The 14,195-nt window shown below is 40.1% G+C and overlaps 1 protein-coding gene across 3 annotated transcripts in view; it reads right to left on the reverse strand.

Moving 5' to 3' along the window:
- The window catches only part of LOC135204146 (molybdopterin synthase catalytic subunit-like), a 129,113-nt gene that overhangs the window by 236 nt on the left and 114,682 nt on the right, over positions 1–14,195 (reverse strand). For all 3 annotated transcript variants that reach the window (XM_064234167.1, XM_064234165.1, XM_064234166.1), the window contains 4 exons: positions 9,391–9,471; positions 8,092–8,229; positions 7,528–7,676; positions 1,576–1,632 (listed from right to left, as the gene is read on the reverse strand). In XM_064234167.1, coding sequence (XP_064090237.1) covers positions 1,576–1,632; positions 7,528–7,676; positions 8,092–8,229; positions 9,391–9,471 — 425 coding nt within the window. The remainder of the gene's footprint in view (positions 1–1,575; positions 1,633–7,527; positions 7,677–8,091; positions 8,230–9,390; positions 9,472–14,195) is intronic.

Raw genomic sequence — 14,195 nt, forward strand, 5'->3', positions numbered from 1 at the left:
TAAGTTGAGAGATTGTGAATCCTGATGTTCATTTCATCCAAACAAACAAGCAAGTCCCTTAGCTGATAGGGTCTCTTGCAAATTCTGAATTCTGTACCAATTCAAAGCCATAATTTACAACTGCAAATTTCAGTGGTATAATGTAAAGCCTTTCTGGCATGCACCTAGGAAATATTTTTATTTCACTGACTGCTACCTACACAAACATAAATGTCACCAGACAAATTTTCAGATAATGTTTCTCTCTAGTTCTTGAGGTAGACTACTGTGTCCATTGTTTTCACAACCTATCTACCTATTAACATAGCAAATGAAGCACCAGGAACACTGCCTCCCTTTCCAGGAAGTTGTCAAATCATTTCCTATGCTTCTGGCCAAGTTCTTGTTCCTTGCTGACTTAAAAGAAAAGCTACTCTATGGTTCAAGGTGTCAGTGAAGAAGGAAAACTACGCTACTGCAGGTCAAGGTGTCAGTGAAGAAGAAAAGCTACTCTACTGCAAGTCAAGATGTCAGTGAAGAAGAAAAGCTACTCTACTGCAATTCAAGATGTCAGTGAAGAAGAAAAGCTACTCTACTGCAAGTCAAGATGTCATTGAAGAAGAAAAGCTACTCTACTGTGGGTCAAGGTGTCAGTGAAGAAGAATGGCTACTCTACTGTGGACCAAGGTGTCAGTAAAGAGGACTATTTTAGCTCATGGAAACTGGAGGGGTGTTTATTACTTATTGTGAGATGACCTGGGTCCTGCTACTCAAATTAGAACCTCCACTTTGCTGCTGCTGAAACTTCAAGATCACCACAAGCAGTCTTGAGAGACTACTAAAAGGTGAATCAAAGCTACTGAATAATAGATCTCTGACCCACAATACATCACCTTCCTAAATAAGATTAAATCAGTTTCCTTGTTCTAAAGTTTTCAGTAATAAACCAGCTCCACACAACAGATTTATATCTGCCTTCTCCCGTAAGCAGAATGACTACAACTGTAGTTTCTTGCTGTAATCCTTATAAAACTTACATGGGTTAGGGATCAACATGCCAATTTATTTTCTCAAATGCATGGAAGTTTCATTTAAATGAATATACTTCATGAAAGCTTGAGTGGCCCATGATTTAGTAATTTCTCTAAGAAAATTAGATTTAATAATTTTTATGGAAGTTGCATACTTTTACCTATCCTTCTGCTTGCCTGTTTGTTATATCTCCTGACAATAATCCAAATGAAAGTTGAATATTAATTTTTCTGAAAGACTCATACTTTTACCTGACCTTCTATTTGCCTGTTAAATCTCCAGACAATAATAAAATGATTTTTTTCTTAATGGAATTTATTACATTTTTTTTTCATGCAATTTATTACATTTTTTTCATGCAATTTATTAATTTTGCCAAAATAATGTTAAAAAAATATTACTGACATTCAAATAACTAACATCAAAATATCCTTTCGTCTGAATTACCATTTTTTCAACAATTTGTATGACTATTTATTTAATAATTGATGCATCCTGTACTAAATATATAATAAACATAACTAAGGTATTTTGACTATCGCATAGAAAATTAGGAATACTTACATCACTTTCTACAGCTTTTATTTCTTCTTTCTTCATTTCTTGTTTGAGCATCAATCTCTGAAATACAAAAACAGATAAGCTGATAATAATGCATTCCAATCTACTTAACTCTGATTTTTGAATAATTTGAAAATAATTAATTTCAATCTGAAATCTAATTTCCTAAAAATAAATCCAATTAATTTCCTGAAATTAAAATTCGGAAGCAAGTTTAATTATTCATTTGTTCCAATACGTATACAAACCCTCGGTCCTTCAACAATAGGAAGGTACTTAGCGGCAGCTGAACCAGTCGTAAGCTTCGAACGAGGGGGTTCAGTAGTTAACTACTTGTCCGGCAGTTGGCGGTCAGCTCGACTGCGAGGAGAGGAGTTACTTTGCTTTCGGCCGCGTAGGTGGATGGACGTATTGCTCGCTTCTCTGCCCGCTTCTTTTCGTATGCTTTGTTTGCTTCACTGCGTGAAGGCTTTATTCTTTCTCTCTTACTGTGTGTATTTGTGCAAGTAAGTACGTGTGTGTTGTTGTATTTCATACAGTGAGTATTTGTGATTGTGATTCAAAATGGAATCCCAAGAGCTGGAGACCCCCCCTCGCCCCCCATCAGCTGCAGATTGTGCCCTGGTGTGGGGCCTTCCGATCATCTGTTGAGGTTGATCCTCATGAGTTTTGCACTTGGTGTAGAGGGCGGGAATGCGCTCACATCGAGATGTGATGTTTGTGTGTTTTGGTCAGAGGAGCAGTGGGAGCGCTATGGGGGGAGGAGGAAGACGCGTAAGCCAGCCAAGGAGTCGTCGGAGGGTTCTCCGGCTACGCCCTTGGTTACGGACACGTCTTCTTTTCTCCCTCCATCTCAGCTCCCTCGTATGGCTCCTTCCCCTTCGGGAGAGGTTTCTCGCTCGTTCTCCTCTCTCGATCAGTCGAGCATGGAGGGGGCGGCCGAGATACCCTGACATCCAGTTGTACTCTGGGTCTTCCGTTCGCTCGGGGTGGGAACTGTAACCCCCCAGGCAAGGGGAGACCGCCCCACTAACTCACCCGACTTTTCCTTCCTCAGACCTGCTTGCCACGGGGGACGATCTCTGACAGGCCTGTTACTCGCTGGAGCCGCGAGGGACACCGACGGTCCAGGGGCTGCTGAGTCACCTGGCAAGAGGGGCCATGCCGGTAACGCACGGGCTGACCACCACGACTACCACGACGGTGTCCACGCCTGGCTATGCTGCTCCGCCGCACCTGGTGTACACCCAGCATGTAGCCACGGTGACCCCTACAGCTGCTGTGCAGGCGCCGCTGCCGGAGGTTATGATGCCTGCTGTGACGCCGCCACCAGATTTTGCCACTCCTGTTGCAGCCCCGGACTTCCGGTGTCCCAAGAGCTCTCCCCTGGACCTGCCTCCTGTGCAGAGGATGCCGCTGGTTCCTGCCCCGCCTCCTGTTCCTGGATGGAAGACCTGACGGTGGTGCTGAGGAAGCTGACGAAGAAGAAGAAGAAGAGGAGGAAGGTTTCGTCGTCGTCATCATCATCTGCCGCCGCTTCCCCTTCAACTTCTAAGGCCCCACAGCCGAAGAAGAAGAAGGTTGCCTCCTCCCCCCAAAAGGAGGCTCGCTCTGAGACTTCTAAGCTCCAGTGGGACGGTTGGGACTTCTGCCGGTCTCTCCTTCCGCAAGGAAGAAAAAGACGGGGACCGTCTCGGCTTCTCGTTCGCAAGAGTTACAGAGTGTACGGTCACCTGCAGGTGACTGTACAGCCAAGACCCAGGCAACCAAGTCCGCTCAGTCCATTAGGATTGGGATAAATCTAGTGCCAGCTGGAAACTGGTAAAGATAACAAAACTGTGTATGCAAGGGGACTTTTGTCATCTGTACTTGGTCACAAGTTTTGTGGGACCACCCACATACTCCTTGGAAACCCATGACCATGACAGTTATTCTTCCAACCCAGGTTATTTGTCAGCGGGGTGGTTAGAGCTGGGCCTTTTTATGTTAAGACCTCAAGCTTGTTAGTTATGAAAAATACAAATTGATTAAAAATTTGTCATTTCTTCATATAAGAAACAAGCCCTCGGTCTTCACATTAGGATAAACTTGTATATTTGGTGGGAAGTAAGTATTATTAACCAACTGGAGGGTTGCCACTCTTGATCAGTTTCCCAAATAAAAGAATTCTAAAAAAACTGACCACTATTTCAGAATCTTATATTCCGACTTCTGGGTTTCCATACAATGGCATAGTTTGTTGCTTCCGCAGAAGCTATCTGTTTAATAACAAACCTATGTATCTACTTTTGTAAGTTTGTTATTTAAAGAAGATGCAAACTGACTCATCAGGGGCACTGGACGAGCTAAACACCTTGCTGAGCAACAACCACCAGACCCAAGGAAAAGGTGTTCAAGGACCTAGGGGCAACATCCTTCAAGTAAAAGAAAGTGAAAGCGGTTTGTCATGACCATGAACAGCTCTAAATAATCTATGAACAGACAATCTTCTTAAATACCAATGAGGAGCTCAGATCTCTTAACGTCATGGGCTCTTGCCCTCACAATGTTGTCTGACTCTTGATTCTGTTGAATAGGCATTCCTGATCATTTCTCTTAACCAAAACGAAACTATATTCTTGGACACTTCTTTCTTGACCTAGCCTGTGCTAAAAAAAATCCTTCAACATCCAAGTGTGAGATGTCAAGTTCTTTTTAAATAAGCTCGCAATGTTCTGACGGGACATAACATTATCTACAAAGTCTCCCAAAGAAGGTATTGAAAAGGAGACAAATCTGTCATGAATAATTGCTGGATTCTGTCTCTTAGCAATGAAATCTGGAACAAATTAAAAACTAAAGACTTCCAACCTCTGGTGTGTTTTACAACATATGACAAACCATGCAGTTCTCTTTTTGCCGATGCTTGGGCCAGCAAGAAGACCGCTTTAAGGGTAAAGTTTCTATCTATAGCCAGTCGAAACGGTTCATAGGGAGCCTTCGTAAGGCCAGACAATACCAGAGTAAATCCAAGCTAAATTTGTGTTCTCTAGGGGAACAGGACTGCTCTAAGCTCTTAATCAACATAGATATTTCCCAAGAACCAGAAATATCGAAGTCTTTCATCTTTAGCACCATAGCTAGTGCCGCCCTATAACCCTTTATGGCTGACACAAAGATGTTTATCTGCTCTCAGAAATACAAAAATATCAGCTATTTGTTGAATAGAAGATCCAAGAAATACCCCATCTACGACACCAATCACAGCAGACAGACCTCTTTCCCTGGTACACACATTGACGACTTTCTGATATATCCTGACATTCGAGTTGCTGCTTTTTGAGAGCAGCCTCTCGCTTGCAGGAGATATTTGACAGTCTCCATCCATAGAAAGATAGGACTGCACTGACTGGTGCAGTCCCTATCTCTCCACATGGGGGTTGACATAGAAGATTGTGCCAGGAAGGTAGCCCTCTCGGAACTTCTACCAGCAGAGATTACAGGTCCGGAAACCATTCCACCCAAGCCCACAACAGAGCGACCAGTCACCCTGATATTCTGAGACCTCATCACCTTGTTCAGGACTTGATGGATCAGACAAAATGGAGGCAAAGCATACACATCCAGATTGTTCCATGGATGTTGCAGGACGGCCTCTGTCACTGCATCTGTGTTCAAAACTACTGAACAATATATTTTGTTTTCTGTTTTACCCTGATCTCTACTGAGTTGTCTACAGTCCACTGATGTAGCTGTACTGTCTTAGACAAAGTTGACGAGATACTAGGCCCCCTTGTTGGTTTACGACTGCCACTACTGTACTGTTGTCTGACATCAACATTACGGAGTGTCCCTTTACCCTTTCCTGAAACTCATGAAGGGCTAGGAATGCTGCTTTCGGCTCCAATACATACAAGTGAGTTGACTGTCTTGCTGATTCCAGTCTCCTGAAATTACTAGATCCTCCAGATGAACGACCCATCCTTTGGCCAACACTTCCAAAAACAGATCTAGAGAGGCTTCTTGAAGACACTCCAACCATAAGATTGCTGTCGTCCATCCTCCACAGTAGATCGTTTCTCACCTCTGTCAACAGTGGGATCTGCATGTATGGATGATCAATTGCTGGAGACCAAAACTCCTTCATCATCCATTGCAATGATCGCAAATGTATCTTTAGTGAGAAACCAGCTTCTCTAGCAAAGTTACAATCCCCAAAACTACCTGCCAGCCACTGCTTCGCTGCCTGTGTTCTCAACAATTAGGTACTCGCCACATTATTGCATTTGTCTATTCTCTGATCTGATGGAAAAGCTTTGGCCTTTACTGTATCTTTAATCATCCCCAAATACATAATCCTTTGACTGGGATCCAGATTTTACTTCTCCCAATTTATCACAATGCCTAGGCAGTGACAAAATTTAAGAAGTCATTCTCTGTCCAGAAGTATTTCTCTCAGGACTTTACTATGACCAGCCAATCATTTAGGTACCTTAGCAATCTAATCCTTTCAGCATGAGTCCATGTAGACACAAGAACGAATACTCTTGTAAACACGAGACGATGTTGTCATTCCGAAACATAGCACCCTGAGCTAAAACACCTTCTCTGCAAGACTGAATTGAAGAAACTACCTGGAAGAATGATGGATCAGAATCTGGAAGTATGCATCCTTTAAGTCTATGGTCAGCATAAAATCCTTGTCTCTGACTACTGCTAAGACTGTCCTTAGAGTTTCCATTTTGAATTTTGTCTTCCTGACCAAAAGGTTCAAAGTTGATAGGCCAATTACAGTCCTCCAATCGCCATTGGCCTTTGGAACAAAGAAAATACTGCTGTAGAATCCCCTTGAAGGAAGCGATACTTACTCCACAGCTCCATTCTCCATCATTTTCCTCACTTCCTCTTGCAAAATAAGGAGCTTCTGAGAACCATGAGTGTAGGAAAGGTGTGGTAGAGGGCGTTCCACCAGAGGTGACGTGAAGTTGAATGGGAGTAGATAACCTACTCGGACATCCACTACCCACAGCTCCGCTCTGAATCTCTGCCACACAGCCCAATGACTCGCCAGGCATCCCTTTCTCCCCCATGGTGGCACTAAGTGGGGAGAAGTGCCCAGCCTATCATCTCACACCTCTTCCTCTGTCCTACCTCTTGTAGATCAGTTCTGAAAGGGCTGTTGAGGTGGTTTCTTCCTTGGGGAGGCCGAGTGAGTAGTTTTAGGGGCAGGAGTAAGTCTCACGCTCTTCTTTTGAGGATTTTGTTGAATCTGCCTTCCCTCATTAGGTTGATTCACTGTAAACTTATTAGCAGCCTGCTGAACTGGTCTGTCATTAGTATCATACCATCATCTATAAATAGCTACTCCCAGTTTGTCCTTAGGTAACAGAAATTGAGACTAAAATAACTCCATTAGTGAGAGATAATAAAGTCTACATCCACAGTACAGCTTAACTTGGCTAGAGCTGCATCTCTTCTCATCATCAGGATATTAGCCCAAAAGTTAGCACTTAAGTTGGTTAAATATGAAATAGTTTTAAAACAAGACTAAAGCAGTCTGACAAAAGCTGACTTATCCACTGACTTCCTTGTTGAATCAGAAAAGGTAATTTTAGCCACCGTTGTTGACCATAAATCCAGCCAAGACGCCGTCTGGAATATAAAGAGGCCGTTGACTCCAACGTAGCCACCTCAACACACAAGTGAAGGACATTCCATTTTGACTTGGTCTAAGGTCAAACCTGGTCTTAAATGAACATCCGGGTTGATATGTATACTCAGCAAATGAATAACAGGTGTCAAATAATATTTTCTATGTTGCAAAAGAAGAGTTGAATTTAGTGTTAAAGTAAAAAGTTGACTTTAATCTTTACATAAAATCTGGGAACATTTCATACACTACTAAAACAGAAAGACTACTTAAAGTATGGCATAAAAATAAATACTGATAGTCCATGTACAACAAAGCAAACTAACCTTTGAGTGAAAGTATTCTGGTGATATTGCTTCTAAACGTAGAACTCTATCCTCTACAGCTTTAAGCCTAGCATACACATCACATGGAACAGGACTGTCGCAATTAATCTTCAAGTGGTTTTCTAAATTTACCAGCCGTTCATCTATGCCTGAAAATATACATTATTTACTTCACAGTATATTTAAGTTATGAGTAATAGGATTATTTAAGCAATTTAACCGGACCACTGAATTATAATTCTGTGCTCTCATAAAGTTTGCCTAAAGGTGTTTTTTTATTGATAATATTTAGAATTTATTTAAATCTTTGAGGTTCTTCAATCATTTTACATTTAAGCAAATATCAATTATTGAGACTCAATTGACTGCAAATATCATCAATTTAAATATTTGGGTAACTTCAACTCACCACTCTGACTTGTACTGTTTTCCACTTCTATACTACAATTACAATTTTCAGCTCCAAAATGACACCATGACCAGAATTACTATAATTCTATTTTGCAACGAGCTCGGTTAATGATGAATTAAAAGCAACAAAGCCTAGTACAAAATTGTAACTACCTGGAGGTAAAGATTCTTCTTTTAATTTTTGAACGGATTCCCTTTTACAATGAATTCCGCTAGTAGCATTGTTTGTAACTGCATTAATTCTCTCAACAGATCCTTCTCTGCTACAATTACTACTAGATGTATCTCTTCCTGAAATGATAAAAAAAGCAATAACTGATGTGATATTATACTAAAACAAAGGTTAAGAAATTTAATCCTACAACAGTTTCAATATCTAAGAGTAAAAAACTATATACTATGTATTTACATTCATTTAATTTATAAAACTACTGCCAATAACCTTACATAAAGGAATTATAATGAGGAAACTAGCAGAATAATTGCAGGACCAGAAAAATAACCAACAATATGATAAGTTTGTTGTTTTGTTTGTTTGTTTGCATGGAACCAGTGGTTATTCAGCGACGGGACCAATTGCTATACGTGACTTCTGATCCACGACGAGAGTAAACTTCTATAACCAGAAATACACATCTCTCACACCTCAATGGAATGCCCGAGAATCGAACTCATGGCCACCAAGGTGGCAGACCAAGACCATACCAATCACGTCACTGAGGCACTTAACAATATGATAAGTGACCTGGAAAGTAGTGGGGGACTGACTGGCTTTCTTCACTTAAGAGCTAATGATAAGACTTTTTTACAACACATTGCTGATGTTATTGGGTTAACAAAAAGTCTTCTGGCTATGTAACTTATCACTCAAGTGCATTTTCCTTCAGAGATGGACTGCCCATGAAATTTAAGCCACATGAAGTATACTACTCATGTTAAGTTTGAGATGGTGAGGTTTGGAAGACCTTGTATCTCTTAAACACAGCTGTTGTCTCTTATTCCTCTTGTTTATCATTGATGTCACATGTCCTTTTTTTGTTAACATACCTCCATAATGTAAATTAGCATTTAAATAGTCACAAACATTAGGCTCCATATTCTCCAATCATTCACTTACTGACTGGAAGTCTCGAGTGACTAGAACCATTAAGATGAGAAAAATAGTACTGCATGTATCTTTCTGTTGCAAGACTCAGAATTTACAGATTAATTTGTCAGTAGACAAAGCTAGTAACAATTATGGAACCATATGTAAAAAATACTATGCCAAAGTTTACCGTTAAATATTAACTCTAATATTTCTGAAATGTGCCATATTAATCTCGATATCACTATGAATTTGTTAATGTATTCAAGACATAAAGTTGTGCCTTCATAGTTCAGTCATGCTACTCTAAATCTGCTATTTACTAACAATATAATTATTGCAATACTGATTATGTTAAAGCTTACCTGGTTTAACAGCATCCATTTTCACTGACCCAGGATCTTTGCCCAGTGTCTGAGGGCCCCATTCATTTACAACACGAGTTACTGTAACAATAAATATTGTACAATACTACCATAAATATGTAATTAATAATTATAATATAGTAATAATAATATGATGGAAGTACTAAACCCTCTTTTAAACATGTTTTATTAAAAGTAATTGCTGCCTCAGCTGCATTAATTTTATATAGGTTATTCTCTATTTTCCTAATTACGGCTTTCTCATTGTTGCTGAAACTGGTGAGCAATGCACCAAAGGTTGGCTTGTCTAAAATAGGTAATTATGAAAGTCAATTTTAATTTTATTCAAAGATGCCAAAGGCAGTAGTTAAACTTCCAATGCATAACATTTGAGTTTCCTCATGGGTAAAGTTAAATTGAATAGTCAGAATCCAGACTTCGAATTTAACTTAATCCTTGAAAAACTATACGGGTTATACACCGGAAGTTTAACTACCACCTCTGGCATCTTTGAATAAAATTAAAAATGACTTTCATAATTACCTATTTTTGACATGCCAACTTTCAGTACATTGTTCACCAGTTTAAGCAACAATGTGAAAGCATAATTAGGAAAATATAGAACCTATATCAAATTAATGCAGCTGAGGCAGCAATTACTTTTAATAAAATATATAAATTTTCATAAAATGTATTATGTATTTGGATACTTACCTACTGTTAAATTTAGCTATATCTCCACGCCGATTAGGCAAGTCGGCATTCAAATAAAAAAAATCGAATGGCTGCCCGGAAGACTAATTTTAGCTGCTCTCCACCAGGTGTGTTTCAAATGTTTTAACTCTATCAGAATTCTCCTGACACCCCACTAAGTTGTGAGGAGGCTGGGTGGGTCTACTTTAACAGTCCGTAAGTATCCAAATAATAAATTTTATTATGAACATTTATATAATTTGAGATGAATCTTACCTACTGTTAAATTTAGCTGATTCCCACATTAAGAAGAGGATGGTGGGTAGTGCAGCTAGACAAAATTCCACTCAGCCATTAGAGCTAAAGGTTTCTTGTACAAAACCCAAAACATTCTCACCTGATCGAGAAAACCGATTCGATTCAGCCAGCATGAAACACAAGTGGTATGAGGGACCCCTGTGCCTGAGTCCAAAAGCCCTATCAAACGACAGTCACTTAAAATAAATACCTTTACGATATAAAGGTACGCTCATATACAAAATTTATACCTTCATGCTCCCCAAAACATATTAAAAGCCAGGATTTAAACAAAAGAGCCTAAAGAATTGCTCTTTTTTTCGGTTCAGGAAAAGACTACCCACTACTAGTAGCAGATTAAGGGCTTTACTGTTTTCAAACACAATTCTGTATACTTAAGGTAGTGATCAGGTAAAAACCGAATTGTACTTCTACTGTGTCACATCAATCCTTTTACGGAGCGACAAATTGACTTAACACTTAATGAAGTTGCAAATGCTGCTCACATTATGAATGTTTACCTTCAATAAAGGTAGAAGATATGGAGCTAGTTCTCATGCACTAGCCTATCCAATACGTCATAGAGGACCTTGTGTTCCTTAACAAAGTTTCTAAAAATCACACCACAATAGGTTAACTTTGCCTCTTCCACGCTTAACCTCTTCATTACCGAAAGTTTGTTTGGAGGTAGGCGGGTACCACCATTCAAGTCTACTACACAGCCCCGGGTGCATAAAGGTGGTACGAAAAGTACCACCAAAACTCCTCTTTTCAGATAGGGACTTCCAATCATTCTGTAATTTTGGTTTGAAGAGTTTGGAGCAAAATAAACAGTATGACATGATGCCAGACGTATGATGAACCCCAAAAAATATTATTACTGCTTATAGTAGTGTGTAGGTGACAGATGAACTGTGTCTCAACAAAAAATCACAAAACCAGACAAGCGTAAACATGTAATAACTTCTACCCAAGTATAAAACCAGTTGCATCATCATTTACTGTATTTATTTATTTATTCACATATTACATTTTACAAATAAAAGATATGAACACCAGATAAATGAAGGTAAAAATAAAGCCTTATAGTAACTTTATATATAAAAAACCAAACCAGAGAAAAAGCAAAAAAACTATTTTTTCTGAGGACAAGAAACTTGAAAAATTAGTTTAGATACCCCTGATACCCCTAAAGTTGTTTTCTGTGATGAAACTAATCTTAGAAAACGTACAAAACGACATCGACCAATTTTTGAGAGATAATACTATAAAATTTGCAATTTCCATATTTATCGGCGGGGCTTTCGCTTTAGTTGTTGCTCTTTTTTTTGTTATTACGTGCTTATTTACTGTTCTATTTTGATAATACTTTATGTGCATGTTCCAGGTGGATATACCAACATTCTGTAAGACCGAATTTCTATTCAAGACTGTAGTTTTCTCACCGACCACCAGTGTCCCTTGTACAAGGGACACTAGCGAGAGATTCGGATCGGCAGCGAACACAGTGTTTACATTTTGCTCACCCACCCAGTAAAGAAGGGGTTAACCTTCACAAATACATTCTAGGTTTTCTACAACCACAAAACAAAAAGTTAACTTTGCCCTCTTGCTTAACCATTGGTTGATTTTTGCCTCTTCCAGGCTTAACCTTTGACAACAACATCTATGTTTCTTAAAACCACAAAACCAAAGGTTAACTTTGCCTCTTCCAGCATTTACCTTTCAAGGTTTCTAAAAGGATGATAAAAATGTTCTAGGTTTAACCTTTAAATTTAAATGCCCCAAGAGGATAGAGAAGTTTCCTCTTCTTCCCCACTAAGGGGTTACATTGGAATTCTTACAGGGCACAGTAAAGCACAGCCTTAACATCACCCTCAGTTCTAAGGCAGAAAGCTAAAACAGGCATTCCCTTTACACCAGCTTAAAGAAGGGTGCTGACAAAAAATTTACTGCTAGTGCTAAATAAAAGGTTTTACATTAAATTCAGATAAAGATTGGACCTGCATCTAAACTTCAGAGAGAGACTGATATAGAGATGAAGGGGCTTCAATCTCAACACCTTACAGTGCTGGTCCTCAGCATGATCTAAAAGTACTTGATGCAATACCGAGGAAAGTACTTATGGAACAATAACTTTGGAAGTAAACAGTAAAAAGTCTTATCTCCTCTAAACAGAAAACATTGACATCTACAAGAATCCAGGTGCTGAAAATTCCTCTAGAATGGCACCCTCAGCAATACACAGACCACTGCTTCTGACCTCAGGCCATGGCAGTTTTAAATTAAGGATAGATCCTATGATACAACTTGAAAATCTTATTATTGGGAGGAGACATTCTAGCATCTCCAAGCAGTTAAGGAGATGCCTAAGTTAATGGAACTGAATGGAATTTGCAGTAGAGTTGATTTCTTCTCAACGGAAGAATGAGACATCTACCGAGAGCATTCAAAATTCTGAAAATCATTTGCCCTGAGGCTACAAGGGCTCTACAGGAGACACTAAGCAATTCTTGGACTTGAAATTGCTTAATAGTATTCAGAGTAGATACAAGGGGCAGGCCTATGAGTCTGAATTAGGCAATATTTAAGGAACCATCCACTCCTCAAGCCTGAGGGCCAACAAAGTAGTAGTAATCATTCAGATGTCCCTGTTCATCTACATGCTAGGAAGTCTAAAAAAGTGCTCCTTAAATCCACACCAAGTGCCAAACTTACGGATGTAAAGGCCAGTGTAGGCAGTTGTTCTTCCCGAATCCCCAATTGCTAAAACACTGTCCTTCCACAGAATGAATGATCAACCAAATATGTAGTTTCATTTCACTCAAAGCAGCAAACTTCCCACAAAGATCACAATTTGTCAAAAATTTTATTATTCCTAACTATACAAAACTGAGGTCCTTTAACAATAGGAATGTAATCAGTGGCAGCTGGAACCGGTCGTAAGCTTCGAACAAGGATTCGGTAGTTAACTGCTTGTCCGACAGTCGGTGGTCCCGCACGACTGAGAGGTAAAGAATCACTTTGCTTTAGGCCCAGGAAACAGAGTGAGGGGTGGCATGAGGTGGGACTATGTGTAAAGGACCTCAGGTTTGTATATATAGTTAGGAAAAATACAATTTCCGACAAATTGTGATTTGTTCCGATACGTAACACAAACCATCGGTCATTTAACAATAGGAAGACTCACTTATTGGTGGGTGGAATCTGAGTCTTATGAACAGACTGGTGTTCGTCCGACCTTGGTTCCCTCCCTGGTCGTAAGAGCAGAGGGAGGGATCCTAGCCTCTGCCCAGCTGATCGGGGTGTGCACCGCAGGATCAGTGGTCAGACTTCTGGACCAAATTTATAAGAGGGAGGCAAGCGTGCCTCTTACGAATAGCAAGCAAGAACTAGTTCCTACTTCAAGAGCCAAATATGAAGTCATGGGTTTGTCTCTTGTTGGCATCCACTCCCCCCCCCTTGTTAGGGGAGTGATGGATAACCGCTCCTATCCCTACTGAAAGGGATAAGACGGAGCTCAGTAGCGTAGCTTACCTGCATCTGCCTCCTGTCCAGCGAAGTGACGACCGCGGCAATCTGCCCACAGGTAGAGGAGAGGAAAGAGGAGGAAGAAAAGCCAGTTACACTCTTTCACTCGTCCATTCATGCAGTCACACAAGGATGCGATGCTGTTCTGTCCGCTCAGTTGCTGGGTAAGCTACACAACTTTTTGAGCAGCCACCACGGGTCCCAAGGAGAAAGTATCCAAGGACCTGTGGGATATATCCCGAAGATAAAAAGATGTGAAGGTGGTCTGGCTGGCCCAAACCCCT

The sequence above is a fragment of the Macrobrachium nipponense genome, chromosome 44, assembly GCF_015104395.2.
Source record: "Macrobrachium nipponense isolate FS-2020 chromosome 44, ASM1510439v2, whole genome shotgun sequence".
In the NCBI taxonomy this organism is placed as follows: Eukaryota; Metazoa; Arthropoda; class Malacostraca; order Decapoda; family Palaemonidae; genus Macrobrachium; species Macrobrachium nipponense.